This window comes from Salmo salar, chromosome ssa16 (genome assembly GCF_905237065.1).
Source record: "Salmo salar chromosome ssa16, Ssal_v3.1, whole genome shotgun sequence".
Taxonomy (NCBI): Eukaryota; Metazoa; Chordata; class Actinopteri; order Salmoniformes; family Salmonidae; genus Salmo; species Salmo salar.
The window spans coordinates 12,273,528-12,298,910 of NC_059457.1; the positions used below are offsets into that span (position 1 = coordinate 12,273,528).

General features: G+C 41.9%; 1 protein-coding gene across 1 annotated transcript in view; it reads left to right on the forward strand.

Annotated features, from left to right (window-relative positions):
- Positions 1-25,383, forward strand: part of LOC106573278 (synaptotagmin-9) — a 49,866-nt gene that overhangs the window by 19,456 nt on the left and 5,027 nt on the right. Inside the window, exons 2-5 of the mRNA XM_014148186.2 lie at positions 11,249-11,612; positions 11,712-12,252; positions 22,284-22,404; positions 24,372-24,543. Coding sequence (XP_014003661.1) covers positions 11,249-11,612; positions 11,712-12,252; positions 22,284-22,404; positions 24,372-24,543 — 1,198 coding nt within the window. The remainder of the gene's footprint in view (positions 1-11,248; positions 11,613-11,711; positions 12,253-22,283; positions 22,405-24,371; positions 24,544-25,383) is intronic.

The following is a 25,383-nucleotide window of genomic DNA, read 5'->3' on the forward strand; positions in this document are numbered from 1 at the left end:
ATATCTTGTGGAATTGATAATAATCTGAGAGAGATTTAGGAAGTCCCATTGTTTTAAGACTTGGTCGGGTGGTTTAAACATGTCACAGTTTAGTTCACATAGCAGGATAAATTCAGATTTAGTATAAGGGGAGAGAGCTTAGGACTGGTAGGGTACAGGCCAGTGCTGATGGAGTTTGATAACACCCAGCAACAGTCAACAAAGAGCTATTTGAAAGCTTAATGCTTAAAACCAGCAAATCAAATAGTTTTGGGACAGACTTGATGGAGACAACCGAGCACTGAAGGTGTTCATTGGTAAAGATTGCCACTCCACCACCTTAGGAAGATCTGTCTTGCAGTCAAAGGTTATAACCAGAAAGGTTAACATCAGTGTTCAGAACAGTCTTTCTTAACCATGTCTCAGTAATGACAAAACACATCTGGATTGGAGCTGTGAACCCACACTTTCAATTGCTACATTTTAGATAATAATCTTCTAGTGTTAACGGCTTTTACGAGAGAAGAAATCAGTGAAGCAGAAATCATCCGAGCGCAAGACAGAATTGGGGCTTGCAACAGTAGACGGGCCAAGGTGTACATTTCCAGATATCATCAGCAGTAATACAATCAGGGCACGGCAGAGGACAAGGAGAGCTTTGCGATGTTGATTATTTATGACATTAGAATGTGCATCAGATGGCAACAAGATCAAATTGTACAGCACTTTCATCAGTTAACATGAATGCAAATCCAGCTAGAGGGGGTTAAAATAGTATGGGTGGTCAAGAGACCGTGTAACAGATAGATAGTCTGAGTCGCAAGTGTGGGAACAAACATTGTCTGTCCCACGGTTGGGTAAACGAGAAAGTTTATAGTCACCAAAGCGTGCAGGAGTCATGGAGCAAATAGCACAAAGCACAAGAAAAAAAACAACTTGGGGCTAGGCATTGTAAGTTCAAAGAGTCACTCGCCCCACAACATAAGAGAGTAGCTCTCAATGAGTCCAGTAGACTATAAAAGTCTGAGATAAAATAAACAAATACTAGGTCTATGCTAGTTAATTAAAGTGTTTCTGAGTGAGCTCACATATTAAGCTTCACAAGTTAATTAGCCTACATAAAATTCAGATCAGTGCAAAGTCTGCGGTGTGTGAATGTATGTGCGTGTGTGCTGGAGGCGAGCAAAGGCTAGGGAGAGAGGGGAGTGTGCCGGAGGTACCTGCACCAGACGTGGGGAGCAGATCGCTGTGTGGGACTTATTTTTTACTTGTTCAATAGCTAAAAATACTTGGCCAAAACTGAAAATTCTGTTGTAGGAAAAAAAATATTATTGACAGATGCGATTTGATCATTATTGTTATTTTAATAACAGTGGACATTTTCTGACACTCCAACAATATGGAAACTATAACAAACTGAATCTGCATACAATAAAGTGCATCAGTTAATCAGTGAATTAATTTACATTTTCCCTTGAGGGGTAGAATTGATTAATTACCATATATGACAACCTATGGCAGGCTAATTAAAGCTGCTTGATGTCTGTTAACCTCACAATAGCAACATACATAGATAAAGAGATGCATCTATAAAACGCAGAGATCAAAATGTCACAGAACACAATGACTCACACAATGAAGTTCAAGTCCACATGTTGATGAATAACACACAAATACCCACCAAGTAAAATTGTATTAAATATACTTTACTCGTGAATTATGTATGACTATACAGTATGTACTGTATGTACAGTACTTATAAGACTTACTAAGGAAGTCAGACATGGTATATACCTACTTACTGCTTTAAATGAGGATCACTTTCCTGTATATCATCCTAGCAGGCAGGCAGACATAGACGGAGTTACATAGACACGTGTGGGTGTGTGTGATCAGTCCTCCTCCAGCTCATCTCCTTCTTCACTCTCCTCTAACTCGTCTCCCCTCCTTCGCTGTTGTCTGGACAACCAGGGGTTGAACCCTGGTCTATGTTTTCTCAGACTTGAAGACCACCATCTTTGGGAAGCTGTAAAATCTTCCATAGGAGGACCCTCCACCACAGGAACATGAGCCTTTGCAGTTGTGGGGAATTCAGACTGGATGGCTAATCTGTTTTGATCCTCTTCATTGTTGAGAAACCACGTTCACACTGTCGTGACTTTACTTTAATTAATTTGATGACTGTTATTTATATAATCCACTAACTATGTTTAATTGTTACTCGATTAAATTAATCATGTCAGAATTAACTCATTAGGATTAGGGGCACCATGAAATAAGTTCTTTAACGAGTTACCATCTCCCAAATTAAACTCTGGAAGATATACACTACTGTTCAAAAGTTTGGGGTCACTAAGAAATGTCCTTGTTTTTGAAAGAAAAGCAATTTTTTTGTCCATTAAAATAACATCAAATTGATCAGAAATACAGTGTAGACATTGATAATGTTGAAAATTACTATTGTAACATGAAACGTCATATTTTTTTATGCAATATCTACATAGGCGTAAAGAGGCCCATTATCAGCAACCATCAGCCATGTGTTCCAATGGCACGTTGTGTTAGCTAATCCAAGTTTAGCATTTTAAAGGCAAATTTATCATTAGAAAACCGTTTTGCAATTATGTTAGCACAGCTGAAAACTGTTGTTCTGATTAAAGAAGCAATACAACTGGCCTTCTTTAGACTAGTTGAGTATCTGGAGCATTAGCATTTGTGAGTTCTAGCCATTTTAAGCCTGTAATCGAACCCACAAATGCTGATGCTCCAGATACTCAACTAGTCTAAAGAATGTTATTGCTCCTTTAATCAGGACAACAGTTTTTAGCTGTGCTAACATACCTTAATTGCAAAAGGGTTTTTGTAATGATCAATTAGCCTTTTAAACTTGGAATAGCTAACACAACGTGCCATTGGAAAACAGGAGTGATGGTTGCTGATAATAGGCCTCTGTACGCCTATGTAGATATTCCATAAAAAATCTGCCGTTTCCAGCTACAATAGTCATTTACAACATTAACAATGTCTACACTGTATTTCTGATCAATTTGACGTTACTTTAATGGACAAAAAATGTGCTTTTCTTTCAAAAACAAGGAAATGTCTAAGTGACCCCAAACTTTTGAACGGTACTGTATAAGTTATTTATCAACTAACAGTAACTTATTAATCATTACTCCATATCAGTCTCATAACTTAACGGTCGCAACCTTCTTGGATCTGCAAAAACCACAGCCTTGAGCATTATTCAGTACTACACAAATTGGTTTAATTATTTATTTACTAGCTAACTAAATAATAACACAGAATACACATACACACTTACATGAGACAAAGGTCCCTAGTGGACTGACAAGATATGACGGCTTGTTACACAGGGATAGAGAAGCGGGTGGGGAAAAGAGTCCTTAAAACTTGTTTTTCAACAACTCCACAAATTTCTTGTTAACAAACTATTGTTTTGGCAAGTCGGTTAGGACATTACTTTGTGCATGACACAAGTCATTTTTCCAACATTTGTTTACAGACAGATTATTTCACTTATAATTCACTGTATCACAATTCCAATGAGTCAGAAGCTTACATACACTAAGTTGACTGTTCCTTTAAACAGCTTGGAAAATTCCAGAAAATGATGTCATGGCTTTAGAAGCTTCTGACAGGCTAATTGACATCATTTGAGGTAATTGGATGTGTACCTGTGGATGTATTTCAAGGCCTACCTTCAAACTCAGTACCTCTTTCTTGACATCTTGGGAAAATCAAAAGAAATCAGCCAAGACCTCAGAAGAAAAATGGTGGGCTTCCACAAGTCTGGTTCATCCTTGGGAGCAATTTCCAAATGCCTGAAGGTACCACGTTCATCTGTACAAACAATAGTACGCAAGTATAAACACCATGGGACCACGCTGCCGTCATACCGCTCAGGAAGGAGAAGCGTTCTGTCTCCTAGAGATGACCGTACTTTGGTGCGAAAAGTGCAAATTAATCCCAGAACAACAGCAAAAGTATCTATATCCACAGTAAAACGCGTCCTATATCGACATAACCTGAAAGGCCGCTTGGCAAGGAAGAAGCCACTGCTCCAAAGCCGCCATAAAAAAGCCAGACTATGGTTTGCAACTGCACATGGTTGATGAAACAAAAATATAACTGGCCATAATGACCATCGTTATGTTTGGAGGAAAAAGGGGGAGGCTTGCAAGCCAAAGAACACCATCCCAACCGTGAAGCACGGGGGTGGCAGCATCATGTTATGGGGGTGCTTTGCTGCAGGAGGGACTGGTGCACTTCACAAAATAGATGGCATCATGAGGGGGAAAATTATGTGGATATATTGAAGCAACATCTCAAGACATCAGTCAGGAAGTTAAAGCTTGGTCGCAAATGGGTCTTCCAAATGGACAATGACCCCAAGCATACTTCCAAAGTTGTGGCAAAATGTCTTAAAGACAACAAAGTCAAGATATTGGAGTGGCCGTCACAAAGCCCTGACCTCAGTCCTGTCGACAATTTGTGGGCAGAACTGAAAAAGTGTGTGCGAGCAAGGAGGCCTACAAACCTGACTCAGTTACACCAGCTCTGTCAGGAGGAATGGGCAAAAATTCACCCAACTTATTGTGAGAAGCTTGTGGAAGACCCACTGGGAATGTAATGAAAGAAATAGAAGCTGAAATAAATCATTCTCTCCACTATTATTCTGACATTTCACAGTCTTAAAATAAAGTGGTGATCCTAACTGACCTAAGACAGGGAGTTTTTACTTTGATTAAATGTCAGTAATTGTGAAAAACTGAGTTTAAATGTGTTTGGATAAGGTGTATGTAAACTTCCGACTTCAACTGTATATATACAGTGTATCGGTCATGGCTCCCGAGTCGTTCTGCGGTCTAAGGCACTGCATCTCGGTGCAAGCAGCTTCACTACAGTCCCTGGTTTGAATTCAGGCTGTTTCACATCCGACCGTGATTGGGAGTGCCATAGGGCGGCACACAATTGGCCCAGCATCATCCGGGTTTGGCCGGGGTAGGCCGTCGTTGTAAATAAGAATTTGTTAAACAAATTTGTTATGCAAGTGTTGCACACCAACAGATGGAGAAAACCTACACCAGTCGAGCAATTCATTTCAACAGTAATCTTAATTTTAATTTGACTTTACAAACAACAGGAGGTCTTTATTGGAGTCTATTTCTTCGAAGCCTAAACCTATAAAAAATAATTTAACTGGCTGAGGTAGGATATGAGGCTTAACAGCCTAATAGAAGTAGGATTTTCTTTATTAGGCCTACTTACAATTGCAACTGGTCAAAAATGTAACATCCTACATAAAACAATCATTTAAAGAAAAAAAGTCTGCACGTTAAACCTAAAACAATGTAGCTAATAATGAAAAGCGCACATTTGTAAATCCCAAACTCTTAAAGTAATTGGAAAGGTAGATACAAATTATGTGTGACATTGTGATTACAAGAAAGAATGTAAAAAAGATGTTCTGTAAGCAAGATGCTGTGTCTTCACAACTGTAGCAGGTGTAGCCCATCATGCAAAAGTGTCCTATTAGCAGGACAATAGACTTTTTATAGCCCGGCTACTGTCGTGAAAATCCCTCAACTTGCAATGTATTCGATGCTTAAATACTTTATTATCCAAATGTAAAAGTATATACTGTACAGTACTGTATTTCTTCATCAGCCTCTTTATTCTTTCCTTAATTAAATAATAATAAAGAAAACTCTTTCAAAATGCAGATGTTGATTTAGTTATGGATCCATAACGAATTACTATGGGAATAAATATCACTGATTTACAGACATTTTGGTGAAGATTGGAGGATTCTAAATTGTTTGCCTTCATTAGACAACATTGTTCCAAAATTTCTGTAAATATTTTTCTGTTCCAATATTTCTGTAGCCTACGTCACATTGTACAGCGACATATTTTCCATTCCATCCTAACAGAAACCCTTCTGTTTCGTTCTTCGTTTTTCTCGGAATAGAAACACCATAATATTAATCAAATTCATTAAGACAAATTTCTTAAAATCAATCCCATATACTATGTTATTACAAAAAAGGTTTTAAATTCTCTGGTAATGACAATACGGAAGACTTTCAAATGCTTCTCAAAGATGCCCTCTGGTGGTCAAACTAGCAATAACTTGCATTAACAGAAAAAATAAATAACGTGCCACAGAATGCTGCAGCAGCCCGCAAGGTGTGCCGCAGTATGACACAACTTTTAAAGGAGGAACCACTGTACCTGTAGTGTAAATACATTTCAAGTTACAGTATTCCCTTTATAACCTTACTAATGACATTACAAAATGAAAACAATATGACATGATTATTCTTTAGGTCCCAACTGACCATTTCCCACATTCTGATGTTAGGAATATTGTTCCAGTGTTCACTTTTTGGACGTTAGATTCTTTGGGCGGCAAAAGTCTTCTGGAGACTAAGACATTCCTTTGGTTGATACAGAGAGTTCTCTGCTGCATAAAAAACGTACGACCGGGTGTGAGGTGTCAAAAAGCATCCTTAGGACACTTTGATCCAATGGATCGGATTAATTGTTAGGAAGTAATATTTTTGGGTCATTTTTTTTGTTGCTTGTCCAATCAGACAAGCTTAGTCTATATTATCCTTTTGTCCAACAATTTATTTTCCTTGTCCTGGGAAAAGCGCTAATGTGGGCGGTTTATTTTGTCGCTGACGTAGTCTCGTCAGGGAGTTTACAAATCTTCATCCATATCGAGGTTCATGATCGCTGTTCTGGTGTCATAGGAAATGTTGGCAAAAATATGGTGTACAAAAAAAGTTAAATCCCACAAAAAAACTAAAAAAAACACAAAATAGAAGAGTTGCTCAGGAGCCCGTAAAACGGCAGCTATCCACTGCAACGCCATCGTCTACGCCACAAAACAGAACATCACAATACAGTGTACACAAAATACATAAGAGCACATCTGCTTTAGTACTGTATGTCCCACGTGAACCTGCACATTGGTTTTCACTCTACTTCATGTCCATAGCGTCTATCCAACATATCCTTAACAAAATTTCAAGATTAAATCAGAGGTTTGCCAGCTTGATTGCTCCTTTGGTAACCACTGAATACAATAGGTGAATGGGTTTGATTCAGCATGCATGTGAAGGGGCAAACACCAAATCATTTTGCAATCAGCAGCAGCACGTATGCTACAGGTCACAATTATGTGTATTCCCCACACTGAGTGGTGTCCTGCTGTGGAGACACGTCTGAGATCCATTTGGTTTCGCAGGAGGCCACCTCAACACACAGACACACACACACACACACACCGTCAATAAGTCGTCATACATCATGCATGCATTTGGAACACGGTTGTGTTCGTGCCTGACAGGAGAAATCATTATGAAAGAAAGGATGAAGATGACACCTGTTTGATATGTCAGTACTGTATGTGACTGTATTATCATGCGTATCACATCTTTAGATTTAAAGATGGAATCCGCAGTACTAGCCGCCCCACCACCTTTGTTATTGTTTTTGCCGCCGAGCTGATCAGAGGAGCGTCGCACAGCATGGTAAAAAAAAAATGCAGTAGCTATTGTGCTCTTCTACCGCGTGTGCAACTGCACATAGCTTTTAAGTGAGCTAGACAGCTCTTCCGATGCCTTTTCATCTTTAATCCATCCTTCATCTTTTTGCTCTCTTTTTGAAGATCAACACCAATCGTTCCTGTGAAATATTTGTTTGATCTAGGGATGTGACAAATGTAAAAATGTTCTAAACGTTTAAACAGCAATTTTTTGTCGTTTAAACTATAAGAAAAAAATCATAAAATGACATGGGAATTCACAATGCACATATGGTCCTGCATATGACCGCTAGGGGGTGATGCAGTTCAATCTACCGCAGTCCTGGCTACCATACCGCGCTCACCTTACTGCTGTCCCCCACCCACTCAGCAATGATGGTAGTTAATGCCATTTTTAGGTTCTCTGCTGTGTGCCTCTCCTCCATGTTCTCAGTTGTCAGTACATGGGACTTCATGTCCCACTTCTCGTCAATGTGATGGCTCGTTGCAGTGATGTATGACAGCGTGTTCATAGACGTCAAACAATCTGTTGTTAACTTCACGTATGGGGTGTTTGAGAGCTCGTGCTTTGTACTTGCAGAGCAATCATTGTACAATTTTTCCATTCGGCCATATCAGTTTTTAGACCTGGCATCTTGTAGTCTGGTTCTAGATATGCCATTAAGGCATTGAAGCCAACATCCTTTACCATTGACAATGGCTGCATATCAACTGCAATAACTTCTGTAATCAGTGCTTTGATTTTCTCACTCCCTTATCGCACTTCTTTCGTGTGAACTACAGTATCTGCATTGACCCTTTTTGCACAAACTATTTTGACTGATCACTTACACTCCTGCTACTGTTTATTATCTATCCTGTTGCCTAGTCACTATACCCCTAACTATATGTACATACAGTATCTACCTCAATTACCTCGTACCCCTGCACATTGACTCGGTACTGGTACCCCGTGTATATAGCCAAGTTATCGTTGCTCATTGTGTTATTATTTTTCTATTATTTTATTTTGTTTCTCTGCATTGTTGGGAAGGGCCCGTAAGCATTGCACTGTTAGTCTACACCTGTTGTTTAGGAAGCATGTGGCATATACATTTTATTTGAAGAGCCTGTCTAATATCTGTTGTTGGGGGCCTGTGCTGCTGCCAGCAACGGGTTTGGGTCTCATGGTGCCGCCCTTTCAGATTGTTAAGCATTGCACCTGTACTGTCATTTGAGCTCAATTCGACCTCGCAAAGTTTGCATTTCACTACCTACTCATTTAATTTCTCAAAGTTTTGCCATACAAGACTTCGCTGCTCTCGCTTCCCTGTCTCACTCTCTGCCATTTTTCCAACTGTTAACGACAATGATGTGCAGAGCATTTTATATCCGTGGCAAATAATTTGAAAGATACATACAGTATCTCCACCTACTTACGTTACATCACTGTTGCATTAGGTTAAATACATTTTTTCCCTTGATGATGATGATGATGATGATGATGATGATCCGGACCTGTTGGTGGGAGTTGTGTGATAACTGCACTGTGATTTAAATGTTGTATGGGGAAAACAAACAGAACAATTTTTGGGAGGTTAGAGGTTTTTTCTAAACGTTAACGATCCCAATTTAATTAAATGTTTAAGCTTTCAGACCCCTAGCTTGATCATCAGACAACTTTGACCAACAGCAACCTTCATTTGTCATGTTTCGTACAATTGATTCATTAAAGAGAGAGTTAGGCACAGTCAAATTAAATTGAGCAGTTTGGTTCACTTCAAAAGTGACATAACATCCTTGCTAAGAGATCTATTTAAACATTTGCATTGTTAAAAAAACATATGCTATGCTGCTGTTATTTCCCAAGACAGTTGGCGCCTTTACATTTGACTGTGTTTTCTGCACACATAATTTATAAAATATTGTATTGTATTGGAACATGTGTGATTCCATAAAAAGTCTAAAACTATTTAGATAGTTTAGCAGCTACAGTACAACAAATTTATTTTTCATGCATGCTTGGACAGCCTTTTTTGTTTTGTGACCTACCAACTTGAGGTGTGTTTTGAGTCGCGACCCAACATAACGGTTAAAAAAACATACACATACCAAAGAATAACAAAAAAATATATATGTTTTTAAAGGTGGGGACCTGTGTGATTGAAATAAATATCACCCCATTTCCAAACTCTGTTGCCTTTCAAAAATCCAAGAATCCTTGGTAGATTCAGTACTTAACTTAGATCCTTTTCAACTATACACCAGTTTGGTTCCAGACCAGGTCATAACACCATCTCTGCTACCTCTTTGGTTTTAATGATCTTCTTAATTTTTTGAATAAGAAGAAACACTGTGCGGCCCTTTTTATTGACCTGTCTAAAGCCTTCGATAATGTGGATCATTCATTACTTATTCAGAGGCTTGCATCAATTGGCCTGGACCAGGCTGTGTGTAGCTAGTTTGAAAATGATGCCAATGTCATCCTTGCGACCTACCTGGATCCCTGCCAAGACCCACAAGTGGGTCCCGACCCACAATTGATGGGTCAGACAGTGTGGCTTTGAGAAAGTTGAAACTTTAGACATCTGTCCTGTTAGTAATTGATTGAGCTGCAGAATCAATTAAAGTGAGTGGTGTTTAGAGCTCATTGTGTTGATGGCACTTTGTCAGTTTTAGGATAGGAAGTGCAGTTGTCCCAGCAGGGCTGGGAGTTTGGTGGGACAACACACATAGTCACAATGTTTATCATTCCATGCATTCAATGAACATGGGCAAGAGATATTCTGCTTCCAAACTCATATAGTGTCTTTGATATTTTATCTTGAATTTATTTTTGCTTTTTAGAACAGCCACATTGAGAAGTACCAACGGTTGTCAAAATAGCAGATAACTAGATGAGTGAATCCTCAAAAAATGTGTCACCACTAAAATGAAGTGCCACAATGTCTGGGCATGCCATTTATCTCTGTGGCTTAATGCAAAAGACCCAGCTGGTTTCCAGTGCAGTATGTGGGCCAGCCCAATGAGCCTGTGGATCCCACATCTTCTCATGGGTAAAGCCCAACCAGGATGGATTGGTGGGAGGAATAACTCAACATCACATGAGGCTCCATTTCCCTCCACTGGTCTAGATAATGACAGGGAAGTACGGTCGAGAGGACACATGGTCCAGGTACAGAAAATGTAGACAGTAGATCTGATGGGAAGCTAGTGGCAGGACACTCTGACAAGGGCTTATTCACTGTGGACTAAAAGCCCTCTCTGTGTCTGCATGGCCTGATTCGTAATGACTGGGGATTGGAGAGGAGACATGGAGACAGAGCGAGCTCATTCATCAGATAGTGAGATGCTCTTTCTGAGAAACATAACATATTCCGGTGGAACACACCAGGCTATTCCAGACACCAACCACTTCCCTTTTACTATCTGTGAGTGGATATTTGAGATGAGAGCACTTACTGATGAGTTCATGTTGATTGAACTGAACAACGCTACCTATCTGATGAGTTTCTCTTCCTTTGCTAATGGAAACAATTGTCACGTCTGTCATACTAGTACTAATGTTTGTACAATATCAATTTCAGCAGCACATTGGGAGAGATTGAAAGAAAAGTTGATAGCATATTATATTATCTTGCTATCAATACAAAATATATCGTCCCACAGTTCCCTGCTAACTTGTTTCTCTCCCTGGGTCTGTCTATGCAGATGTGTCGGTGAGCCTGCTGTCTCTGGTGGTGACCACCTGTGGCCTAGCCCTTTTCGGGGTCTCACTTTTCGTCTCGTGGAAGCTGTGCTGGGTGCCATGGCGCGACCGTGGCCTCCCCGACAGCCTGAAGGATGGCCAGGGGGACCAGCAGCCAGTCATGATGGAGGTGGATGGGGTGGAGAATGAGTACAGTGAAGACTGTGTCAAGGAGCCTTCAGGCCTGTTAGTCCCCGAGGCAATCATGAAGATCAGCCACACATCCCCAGACATCCCCCTGGAGGCCCAATCCAAGCTCAAGGAGAACCATGTCCGCCACATCACCCGCGTGCAGCGCCAGATCACTGAGCCCACCTCCTCTGTCCGGTCAGTCCCACAACACAGAAAAAATTAACAAGTCAATTCAACTAACCATGTTGCATTGTGTCTATAGCTAATGATAACTGGTTTCTCTACCCTCTGTAGGCACAACTCCATCCGCCGCCAAATGAACCTATCCAACCCAGACTTCAACATTGGCCAGTTCCAGAGACAGGAGTCCCTGGCCACTCTGGGCCGGATCAAACCCGAGCTCTATAAGCAACGCTCTGTGGACACGGACGACGGCAGGAAGACGGACAGCTGCGGCCGCATACATTTCATCCTCAAGTTCGACTGTGACCTGGAGCAGCTCATCATCAAGATCCACAAGGCCCAGGATTTACCGGCCAAGGATTTCTCAGGAACCTCTGACCCTTACGTCAAAATCTACCTGCTCCCCGACCGTAAGACCAAGCACCAGACCAAGGTGCACCGCAAGACCCTCAACCCCGTGTTCGATGAGGTCTTCCTGTTCCCTGTGGCCTACACTGACCTGCCCACACGTAAACTGCACTTCAGCGTCTACGACTTTGACCGCTTCTCCCGCCACGACATCATTGGCCAGGTGCAGGTGGATAACTTCCTGGACCTTGCAGACTTCCCCAGAGAGACTAAACTCTGTAGGGACATCCAGTACGTCACCTCGGTGAGCTAACCTCTATATCAGTCTTATTACAGTATCATAATATCTGCTTGGGTATGTGGACATGCAACAATAAATGCAACATTGTGACTTCAAATGAGGTAGTGAATAAGGGTACATTATCTGAGAGAGTCACTTCAGTTCTGGTCCCTGATCATTCAACTATGTCAGTTTAGGAGTGGGACTGGAAAGAGTTCAACACTTAGAAGCATATCGGAACCAGCTCTGCCCTCCACTCAGGGCTACCAAAAACTGTCCAAACAATAAAAAAAATGTGTAAAGGCCATGTAACAGCAAGGCAGGGAGGAAAATACCAAAGTTTAAGTATGTCTGTCCCCACAGAACCCCCCCACCCTGGTTTAATAAAAAAAGAAGACTAACATAAAATGATACTTAGATGGAATGAATAATACATGACCACACCAGGAAACACATGGGGTGGAGATGTACATCTGAGTTGGCAGCAGTGGCTGCTTTGACATGAGGATACAAAGTTAGAGCTCCTCTCTCCATTATTCACATGGATCCCATTAATCACTGTGAGGTATGACATACTGAAGGTTTCACCTGTCTGATTGAATCTCACTGGACTCTCACTGGTGTCAGAAAGGCTCTGAAGTCTCAATTGGTCAAAGTGCGGTCTCAATAGAAGTCAGTCTCATTGGAGTCTCACTGTGGAAATAAGGACTTATGGTGTCATTGAAGGAGTGTAGGTTGTCTGCAGTCTGAAGGGAGGACTGTAGTCTGAGTGATGTCTCAGTGATATATCTCTATACTGTCTCTCTTGAGGGCCACTCCTTTTTTAGACGGGTTCATTTTCACTTCCCGTCAACATGTAGGGTTTGAGTTCATCAAACGTGTGTGATTAGCCTAGTGGTTAGCGCGTCGGGCCAGTAACTCAAAGGTTGCTGGATCAAATCCTCGAGATGACAAGGTAAAAATATGTTGTTCTGCCCCTGAGCAAGGCAGTTAACCCACTGTTCCCCAGGTGCCAAAGACATGGATGTTTTTTTAAGGCAGCCCCCGCACCTCTCTGATTCAGTGAGGTTGGGTTAAATGTGGAAGACACATTTCAGTTGAAGGTATTCAGTTGTACAACTGACTAGCTATCCCCCCTTTCCCTGATTATGTCATGCCTGCTCCCCCTGAGGGTGCCATGCTCCTGTCATCATACGCACCTGTTACCATCATTATGCGCAGCTGCGCTCATTGGACTCACCTGGACTCCCTCACTTTGTTGATTGCCCCTGCATATATGTCTGCTCCGCTATGTTGTTCCCTGTAGTAGCATTGTTTGTCGTGTTTATGTCCAGACGCTGTTCTTGTTCCGTTACATGTCCGTCTATATTAAATGGTTCACTCCCTGTACCTGCTTCTCATCTCTTGTGTTGGGCATTACAGATTAGGCTCAGACAATGAATAGGTCTGAAGCTAGTATTTTGTATCAAGGCTGTCAAACTTGACGACTTCATAGGTCAGGCTTTCCAAACTCGGTCCTGGGGCCCACCCAGGTACGAGTTTTAGTTTTTGCCCTAGCACTCCACGGCTGAAACAAATAATCAAAGCTTGATGATGAGTTGGTTGTTTGAATCAGCTGTGTAGTGTTAGGGCAAAAACTTGCGCCCAAGGGGGAGGGGCTTGGACAGAGTCCTAGATCTACCTGTGTGACATGGGTGAGCTAACTGGGAAGCTTCAAAGTATCTGGGGATGCAACCCAGAGCATCTAGGAAACACAAGCATCACATGCACACACAGACACACTCACACATAGCCACACACACACACACACGCCACACTCCATCCCAGAACTGGGCCAGCCCTTCTGGGACACAGAGCATGTGACATCACAAGTCCAACCACTAGTCCATGCATAAATCATACCTCAGCGCTAAGTTGGGTTTCAAACATCCCATATGTAACATACAAACTGTAAACCGGCATCAAGTCTGACATTGAAGTGCTACATCTCCATAACTGAACTGTAGGACCATATGAACGGGCTCAAGAATAACCCACCATCTACTTCTTAGATAACATCAATTACAAGTCATGTAGCGTGTTTATTACATGTTGTTATCATATCTCTAAAATACCGGACACCTTCCAGGGACAGAGAGGTATACAAATACCCATACAAGTGACCAGCTCTAAATCTTTTACATGATCTATGTAAGCTTCTACAAGCAGGTCTCAAATCCACCTCTATGAGGGTTGAATAAAACTGTTAGACAACAGAATCACTGGTGGTTTTGGCCAGCGGCATACCACCCTGCATCCCACTGCTGGCTTGCCATTGAAGCTACACAGGGTTGGCCCTGGTTGGTCTCTGGCTGGAAGACCAGATCCTGCTGGAAGTGGAGTTGGAGGGCCAGTAGGAAGCATTCTTTCGTCTTGTCTAAAAAAAAGATCCCAATGCCCCAGGGCAGTGATTGGGATCATTACCCTGTGTCATTAAACAGGTGTCCTGACTCTCTGTGGTCACAAAAAATACTATGGCACTTATCGTAAGAGTAGGGTGTTAACCCCAGTGTCCTGGCTAAATTCCCAATCTGGCCCTCATACCATCATGGCCACCTAGTCATCCTCAGCTTCCAATTGGCTCATTCCTCTCCCCGGTAACTACTCCCCAGGCCATTGCTGTAAATGAGTCAACTTACCTGGTAAAATAAGGGTTCTGTCACGACTTCAGCCGAAGTCGGTTCCTCTCCTTGTTCGGGCGGCGCTCGGCGGCTGGCGTCGCCGGTCTACTAGCCATCGCCGATCCACTTTTCATTTTCCATTTGTTTTGTCTTTGTTTCTACACACCTGTTTTTCATTCCCCTAATTATTGTTCAGGTATTTAACCCTCTGCTTCCCCCATGGAGTTGTGCGGGATTGTTTTGTGTCATGTTCGGTAATGTTGGTGACTGGTTATTTCGACGGGTGATGTTTTTTGCCCATGCGTAAAAGTTGATGTTCGTGTGTTTGTGTTTGGACAAGTGTAGTGTTTTACCTTGCACCTTTAATTTACGAAGTAAAGTTACGTTGCTCCCAATTCTCTGCTCTCCTGCGCCTGTCTGCATACACCAGCTACACCCACCATTATGACAGATTCAATCAAATATCCTGTCAGGGAGATAAAGGACCTGTATGGATGGATTACCTGTTCCTGTGGTATACTTTCTTTAATTAGACACAGCTTAAGTTATCTATTCTAGAACTCAATAGAAGACCAATAGCCTCTTCAGGTTCACATTAATTGTCAGGCTGTTAAAACAAAGATTTCAAGAGCACTGTAATCTGTGTCCCTGCAACGGCAGTTGATAGTATTAATGTGAGCCAACTTGGGCGACAGGTAGCCTAGCGGTTAAAAACATTGGGCCAGTAACTGAAAAGTGCTGGTTTGAATCCCTGAGCTGACTAGGTGTATAATCTGTTGATGTGCCCTTGAGCAAGGCACTTAGCCATAATTGCTTGTGTAAGGAGCTCTGGATAAGAGCTCCTGCTAAATGACTAAAAAGTACATGTAAAAAAAAGAATTAGGTCTTTGATTAATGGGATGAGTGTGTGGCTTGATCCAATGCAGCAGGTTTACTACCTAGCTCCACAACAACCACCACTGCAGCATCATTTCATTTATTTAACCTTTATTTAACTAGGCAAGTCAGTTAAGAACAAATTGTTATTTACAATGATGGCCAAACCCTCCCCTAACCTGGACGACACTGGGCCAATTGTGCGTCGCCCTATGGGACTCCTGATCACGGCCGGTTGGGATACAGCCCGGGATCGCACCAGGGTCTGTAGTGATGCCTCTAGCACTGTGATGCAGTGCCTTAGACCACTGCACCACTCGGGAGCCTCCAGTGGTGCAGCGGTCTAAGTGATGAGCACATCACATCTCCTTACGTTATGTCTTATTGATCTGCATTGTGGAAACAGACATGGGCTGAAAATAAAACTTGAGGAATGACTGATGAAGAAGGGAGGAAAGTTAAAATGGGTTTACAACAATATGCCTTAACAACGGGCCAACTGCTGAGAGGGGAGCTATCAAGTTTTGGTTGAAATGTCCATTGAGTCTTAAGAATATTTTATTTTTCAAGATGACAACAGAATCATTCCACAGTCCATTATTATTACATGAGTACTACATTTATGAGTGATTGAAATGTGTTAGTTTACCCTGATTGTGTCTGTGTTCATTTAGAAGCCCAGTGAAACACATCTAAAGTGCTGAAACATGTCGTTCCACAGCTGCTGACTTACTGTCTGCTGACGTAATAGGATGACATGCCAAGACATGGTCTTACACGTGCTGGCTATTGCAAAACCATTTTCACCTCCCTCTCTATCTCCCTCCCTCTTTGTCTCCCTCTGTTTCTCTCTACAAACATGGTAGTAACACACCCTGTATGTTAAGAGGCCCTTAAAAGAGAGAGCGATCCTAGGGGGGAATGTGCAAGATGGATAATTACACAAGATAGACTGTCAGCCTTCTCTCTCAGCCATATTGGGGGCCTTTAGAGCTCCAGTTTAATTTCATTGAAAGAGCACAAGTGACGATAATTCCACCACTGACTTGATTTAAGTACTTCAATGAATGGAGGAGACTGTTATCCTATAGTCTGCAAATGGAAGTGGGTAATTGGATTATTTAGCCTGAGAGGGATGGGCTGCATGGTCCACCCCTAATCTCTTTGTGAGTATGTGTGGGGAGGTTACGTGTGTGTGTACGCACATGCTCGTGTGTGTGCGTGTGTGTGTGTGTGTCTGTGTGCATGCGTGCGTGATTTGTACCACTTTACGACGGAGACCTCCTGCCGCGCCTTCTGAGTGACCAGGTCAGTGTAGCAAAGTGCGGACCGATGATGATGTACTGTAGGTTAGAGGTCACTGTGGTGTCTTGCCCTATGTTGACAGCCTTGATAAATCAACTCCTTTGTTTGATTACATTTACAGTGATTTTGGACACAGGCCAGAGAGCAGTGATAGATCGCATTAGATCTGTCATTTCAATCATCCACATAGAGGACTTATTGATGCTTGAATGGATGTGCTAATTCTACATTTTCCACTATTACACTCCCAATCAATGTCGTTGTCTAAAAAACAAATATCCAACATTCCTTGCAGGACATGACATGAATTATAATGCACAAAGAATAGCAGAACAAGTAGCACCCATTATTCAAGTCTTTAGCAACCATGTCCACTGATCTCTGTTGGATATGATGTGAAGTGTTTTACACAGACGCTTTTAAATGGAATATCAATGTAATTAGCTAACTGTGTGAATTGAGCCATTTATAGTAACCAGCATTTTCATGTACAAAACATCAGAACAATGACAGCATGTGTTGTTATTCTTAAACGTTGGTATTAACTTTGGAGTCTATTTGGGCTCTAGTCATACAGAAAAAACATTTTCCAATTCAGGTTCATGGTCGTTGAGAGTGAGCAGTGAGCACAAATGTAGCTGTGATTGCATTTCAATATACACTGCCTTCGGAAAGTATTCAGACCCCTTGACTTTATCCACATTTTGTTAGGTTATAGCCTTATTCTAAAATGGATTTAAAAAAATTATCTCATCAATCTATACACGATACACCATCATGTCAAAGCGAAAACAGGTTTAGAAATATTTGCAAATGTCTGAAGAAAAACCCCCAGTAATATCACATTTACATAAGCATTCAGACCCTTTTTTCAGTACTTTGGTGAAGTACCTTTGCCAGCAATTACAGCCTCGAGTCTTCTTGGGTATGATGCTACAAGCTAGGCAGATATTTATTTGGGGAGTTTCTCCCATTCTTCTCTGCAGATCCTCTCAAGCTCTGTCAGGTTGGATGGGGACTGATGCTGCACAGCTATTTTCAGGTCTCTCCAGAGATGTTCGGTCGGGTCCAAGTCCGGGCTCTGGTTCGGCCACTTAACCTCTATGGGCTAGGTGGGACGTGACTGTCCCACTCTATTCAACAGCCAGTGGAACAGCGTGGCGCGAAATACAAAAACCTCAAAAATGCAATCATTAAAATTTTTCAAACATACGACTATTTTACACCATTTTAAAGATAAGACTCTCGTTAATCTAACCACATTGTCCGATTTCAAAAAGGCTTTACAGCGAAAGCAAAACATTAGATTATGTTAGGAGAGTACATAGCCAAAAATAATCACACAGCCATTTTCCAAGCAAACATATATGTCACAAAAACCCAAAACACAGCTAAATGAAGCACTAACCTTTGATGATCTTCATCAGATGACACTCCTAGGACATTATGTTATACAATACATGCATGTTTTGTTCAATCAAGTTCATATTTATATCAAAAAACAGCTTTTTACATTGGCGTGTCATGTTCAGAAAATGTATTCCCACCGAAAACTGCCAGTGAATTTACTAAATTACTCATCATAAACGTTGACAAAATACATAACAATTATTTTAAGAATTATAGATACAGAACTCCTTTATGCAATCGCTATGTCAGATTTTAAAATAGCTTTTCGGCGAAAGCACATTTTGCAATATTCTGAGTACACAGCTCAGCCATCACGGTGAGCTATTCAGACACCCGCCAAGTTCGTGGCACACTAAACTCAGAATTAGTATTAGAAAAATTGTATTACCTTTGCTGATCTTCGTCAGAATGCACTCCCAGGACTGCTACTTCCACAATAAATTTTGTTTTTGTTCGAAATAATCCATAGTTATGTCCAAATACCTCCGTTTTGTTAGTGCGTTCAGGTCACTATCCAAAGGGTAATGCGGGAGCGCATTTCGAGACAAAAAAATTCAAAATGTTCCATTACCATACTTGGAAGCATGTCAAACGCTGTTTAAAATCAATTTTTATGGTATTTTTCTTGTACAAAATAGCGATAATATTCCAACCGGACAATAGTGTATTCATTCAAAGAGGAAAAGAAAAAACTGTGTGGTCGTGTGAATGCGCATATCCAATCTCTTTGTCACCAGGCAGACCACTGAGAAACTGAGCTACTATACTCTGTCCAGAGACAGGAGACGCCTCAATCCGCTTTCTGAAGGCTTTAGAGAGCCAATGGAAGTCTTAGAAAGTGCTACGTAACCCCACAGATACTGTAGTTTCGATAGAGAATCAAAAGAAGAACTACAAATTCTCAGACAGGCCACTTCCTGCTTGGAATTTTCTCAGGTTTTTGCCTGCCATATGAGTTCTGTTATACTCACAGACACCATTCAAACAGTTTTAGAAACTTCAGAGTGTTTTCTATCCAAATCTACTATAATATGCATATTCTCGTTTCTGGGCAAGAGTAGTAACCAGTTTAAATCGGGTAAATGTTTTATCCGGCCGTGAAAATACTGCCCCCTAGCCCAGACAGGTTAAAGACATTCAGAGAATTGTCCCGAAGCCACTCCTGCATTGTCTTGGCTGTGTGCTTAGGGTCGTTGTCCTGTTGGAAGGAAAACGTTTGCCCCAGTCTGAGGTCCTGAGCGCTCTGGAGTAGGTTTTCATCAAGGATCTCTCTGCCATTAAAAAACACCCTCAACAACATGTTGCTGCCACCACCATACTTAACTGAATGGATGGTGACAGGTTTCTTCCAGATGTGAGGCTTGGCATTCAGGTCAAATAGTTGCATCTTGGTTTCACCAGACCTGAGAATCTTGTTTCTCACGGTCTGAGAGTCTTTAGGTGCCTTTTGGCAAACTCCAAACGGGCTGTCGTGTCTTTTAGTGAGGAGTGGATTCTGTCTGGCCACTCTACCATAAAGGCCTGATTGGTGGAGTGCTGCCAAGTTTGTTGCCCTTCTGGAAGGTTCTCCCATCTCCACAGAGAAACTCTAGAGCTCTGTCAGTGTGACCATCGGGTTCTTGGTCACCTCCCTGACCAAGGCCCTTTTCCCCTGATTGCTCAGTTTAGCCGCGCGGCCAGCTCTAGGAAGAGTCTTAGTGCTTCCAAACTTCTTCCATTTAAGAATGATGGAGGCCACTGTGTTCTTGTGGACCTTCAATGCTGCAGCAATTTGTTGGTACCCTTCCCGAGTTCTGAGCCTCGACACAATCCTGTCTCGGAGCTCCACGGAAAATTCCTTCGACCTCATGGCTTGGTTTTGCTCTGACATGCACTGTCAACTGTGGGACCTTATATAAACAGGTGTGTGCTTTTCCAAATCATGTCCAATCAATTGAATTTACCTCAGGTGGACTCCAATCAAGTTGTAGAATGGAAACAGGATGCACCTGAGCACCCATTTTATACATTTGCAAACATTTCTCAAAACCTGTTTTCGCTTTGTCATTATGGGGTATTGTGTGTAGATTGGTGAGGATTTGTATTTATTTAATCAATTTAGAATAAGGCTGTAACGAAGCAAAATGTGAATAAAGTCAAGGGATCTGAATACTTTACGAAGGCACTGTATTCAATCTTCATTAATAACTTCATCATTGAACATATCCCCCTAGTAAAACCCAACCCACAGAGAGCACAGTCACTGTGGGGCCCCCAACCCAGGATATGAACACGTCATAAGCTGGGGGGGGACAACTCTGGTACACCTCTGCTATTTGGAGAACTAAAACCTGTTGCCACTATTGACAATGGGCTTGTCAAACCCATGGCAGCTAGGCAGAACCTGATAGCCCTGGCAAACAAGCTTCAGCAGGGTGTGAGCTAGATAGCTTTTCGGGGAGGCTGTGTCTGTGTGAGACTGGGACTGACCACTGACCAGGCTGGTGACCAAGCCAGACCTGATAATGAGTGATTCTCTGTGGAGAGCTGGACTGACCTTTCCTGCTGATGCAGAATACTGGGGCTTCCCACTGAGCCCAGGGGCCTGCCAATGGGAACTTTCACACAGGGAGAATGATCTGTTATAACAGGCCCGTACAGCTCAGGGCTGAGGATCACACACACGGGCATGCACACGCACACAAAGACTAATTCAGATGTCAGGCTAGTGTCAGCCAAGCCTGGAGATGCTGCTTATTTACAGTAGGCTCCCTGTTTCTAAAACCAGGGGCTCTGACCAAGTTTATGGTCCAGTAGTCTGCATCTTAACTATGTTGGGTGTTTCCCGCTCCTACCTCAAGCTGAGAGAAACTTACAGGGGTAACAGGTTTGTCAGGGTTACATTACAACGTGAGATGCATGCCTCAACTGGAGGTGAGACTCGTGGCCTTCATAGTCCATGCCGGTAACTAACCTTGTGAGTGATGCTTGTGTCTAACGAACACCACTCTCTCACAGACATGCTATTTTCAGAGGTGATAATTGGAGCGCTTCTCTTCCTGTTCACTTACATACGCAGGGCTGTAGCCAGCAAAAACCAGCGACAATTACCCCAGTGATTATCACATTGGTTGCTGTAACTTCAATTTCCTCAGTCGATCTACAAACACACAGCCTATTAAAGTAGTTATATAATTAGCCGCTACACATTTACTCACATAAACTTAGCATCGGGATTAAAAACTATAATTTAATAAGTACAGAGGGATCTGTTAGCAGAAAAAAATATTTTTATTAACAAAAGGTAAACAAATCTGTTGGCTTTACAGAACTGTTATTTTTGTTGTTGCAATTTTACAGCTAATTCCCTGAAATTCTACACATTTTGCCATGTCTTATGCCATGTTAATATGATATCTGAATGAGAGAAACTAATAAAATCAATCGGGGCCCCTTGGAGGTCAGGGCCTCTGGTCACGTGCGCTGCGTGCCCGGTCAGTAATTCAGCAAGTTCAGATAGCTGGCTAGTCTAAGTACACTAAGCAGTCCCAATACATTTTTTTTTTTTTTACTGACATGGGTAAATTGAGTGATTGTCAATGAGTGACATATAACAAGATGAAAACTGCTGATGCACAACCAACCTTAGAAATTGCACGTTGTGCATTCTATTATTCTACCTCTCAACAGTAAGTTGAGACCCCGACTGTTCACATAGTCCACTGTAAACCAGCGGAATCTCTAACAGCGAAGCCAGAGCAACAAGGTGACATCATGAGACATTCAGTTACAAAACATTTCACTGATGTTTTCGTTGCTTTGTAGGACAATGTGGACTTGGGGGATCTCATGTTCTCCCTGTGTTACCTACCAACGGCTGGAAGGCTGACCATCACAATGATCAAGGCTAGGAACCTCAAAGCCATGGACATCACTGGAGCCTCAGGTAGGGGGTCCTTCCTGTGGGGACTGGGATACAAATGTGATGTGGATTCTGCTTAGTCATCACTGGATGGATAAATTATATGAAAGACTAGTATATCGAATGGAATGGTCATTTCTGTCTCCCAGTCTTTTAATAATATGGCCCAGTGAGTAGAAGCCATGACGAAACATATCAATGGAGCATAACTATTGAGGAGGCCATGTGTGCATCCGAAATGGCACCCTATTCCCTATACAGTTGAAGTCGGAAGTTTATATACACTTAGGTTGGAGTCATGAAAACTCATTTTTCAACCACTCCACAATTTTCTTGTTAACATACTATAGTTTTGGCATGTCGGTTAGGACATCTACTTTGTGCATGACACGAGTACATTTTCCAACAATTGTTAACAAACAGATTATTTCACTTATTATTTCACTGTATCACAATTCCAGTGGGTCAGAAGTTTACAAACACTAACTTGATTGTGCCTTTAAACAGCTTGGAAAATTCCAGAAAATGATGTCATGGCTTTAGAAACTTCTGATAGGGTAATTGACATCATTTGAGTCAAGTGAAGGTGTAACTGTGGATGTATTTCAAGGCCTACCTACACATTCAGTGCCTCTTTGCTTGACATCATGGGAAAATCAAAAGAAATCAGCCAAGACCTCAGAAAAATTATTGTAGACCTCCACAAGTCTGGTTCATCCTTGGGAGCAATTTCCAAACGACTGAAGATACCACGTTCATGTGTACAAACAATAGTACGCAAGTATAAACACCATGGGACCACACAGCCGTCATACCGCTCAGGAAGGAGACTCGTTCTGTCTCCTAGAGATGAACGTACTTTGGTGCGAAAAGTGCAAATCAATCCCAGAACAACAGCAAATGACCTTGTGAAGATGCTGGAGGAAACAGGTACAAAAGCATCTATATCCACAGTAAAACGAGTCCTATATCGACATAACTTGAAAGGCTGCTCAGCAAGGAAGAAGCCACTGCTCCAAAACCACCATAAAAAAGCCAGACTACGGTTTGCAACTGCACATGGGGACAAAGATCGTACTTTTTGGAGAAATGTCCTCTGGTCTGATGAAACAAAAATAGAACTGTTTGGCCATAATGACCATCGTTATGTTTGGAGGAAAAAGGGGGAGGCTTGCAAGCCGAAGAACACCATCCCAACCGTGAAGCACGGGGGTGGCAGCATCATGTTGTGAGGGTGCTTTCCTGCAGGAGGGACTGGTGCACTTCACAAAATAGATGGCATCACGAGGATGGAAAAATATGTGGATATATTGAAGCAACATCTCAAGACATCAGTCAGGAAGTTGAAGCTTGGTTGCAAATGGTTCTTCCAAATGGACAATGACCCCAAGCATACTTCCAAAGTTGTGTTAAAATGGCTTAAGGACAACAAAGTCAAGGTGTCGGAGTCGCCATCACAAAGCCCTGACCTCAATCCCATAGAACATTTGTGGGCAGAACTGAAGAAGCGTGTGCGAGCAATGAGGCCTTCAAACCTGACCCAGTTACACTATCTCTAGCAGGAGGAATGGGCCGCAATTCACCCATCTTATTGTGGGAACCTTGTGGAAGGCTACCCGAAACGTTTGACCCAAGTTAAACAATTTAAAGGCAATGCTACCAAATACTAATTGAGTGTATGTAATCTTCTGACCCACTGAGAATGTGATGAAAGAAATAAAAGCTGAAATAAATAATTCTCTCTACAATTATTCTGACATTTCACATTCTCAAAATAGTGGTGATCCTAACTGACCTAAGACAGGGAATTTTTACTAGGATTAAATGTCAGGAATTGTGAAAAACTGAGTTTAAATGTATTTGGCTAAGGTGCGTCTAAACTTCCGACTTCAACTGTATACTGCTCTACTTTTGACCAGAGGCCTGTGTGGATGCATCCCATGTGTTACTCCGTGGGTTTACCCTTTCCACTGTGTCCCAACTCTCTCTAGATCCCTATGTGAAGGTGTCTTTGATGTGTGAGGGACGGAGATTGAAGAAGAGGAAAACATCCACCAAGCGAAACACTCTGAATCCAGTCTACAACGAAGCCATAGTATTTGATGTCCCTCCTGAGAACATTGATCAGATCAGTCTCCTAATAGCAGTGATGGACTACGATCGGTAAATACATTTTGTTTTGCAACGCTTTTTATGAACTGAACTTCCTATCATTATGACAGCAGTTTAGGTTTTTTATTCTGCAAATAGCCTGCAAGGTTGTGGTGACTATGATGCACTGAAAAGGACTCCGAAACTACGCTTTTGAGTGGACAGTATCTTTGCTGTATACAAATCAAATAACATATTATTTGTCACATACGCGTGTTTAGCAGATGTTATTGCGGGTGTAGCGAAATGCTTGTGTTTCCAGCTCTAACAGTGCAGTAATATCTAACAGTGCAGTAGTATCTAACAATTTCACAACAATACACACAAATCTAAAGTAAAGGAATGGAATTAAGAATAAATATTTGGGCAAGCGATGTCAGAGTGGCATAGACTAGATACAGTAAAATAGGATAGAATACAGTATATACATATGAGATGAGTAATGCAAAATATGTAAACATTATTAAAGTGAATAGTGTTCCACTATTAAAGTGGCCAGTGATTCCAAGTCTATAGGGCAGGAGCCTCTAATGTGCAAGGATGGCTATTTAACAGAATTTAACAGTATGATGGCCTTCAGATTTTACATTTTAGTCATTTAGCAGACGCTCTCATCCAGAACGATTTACAGCAGTGAATGCATATATTTCATACATTTTTTTCCCGTACTGGTCCCCCGTGGGAATCGAACCCACAACCCTGCCGTTGCAAACACCACACTCTACCAACTGAGCCACACGGGACCAGAAGCTTTTTTTCAGTCTCTCGGTCCCAGCTTTGATGCACCTGTACTGACCTCGCCTTATGGATGATAGCAGGGTGAACAGGCAGTGGCTCGGGTGGTTGTTGTCC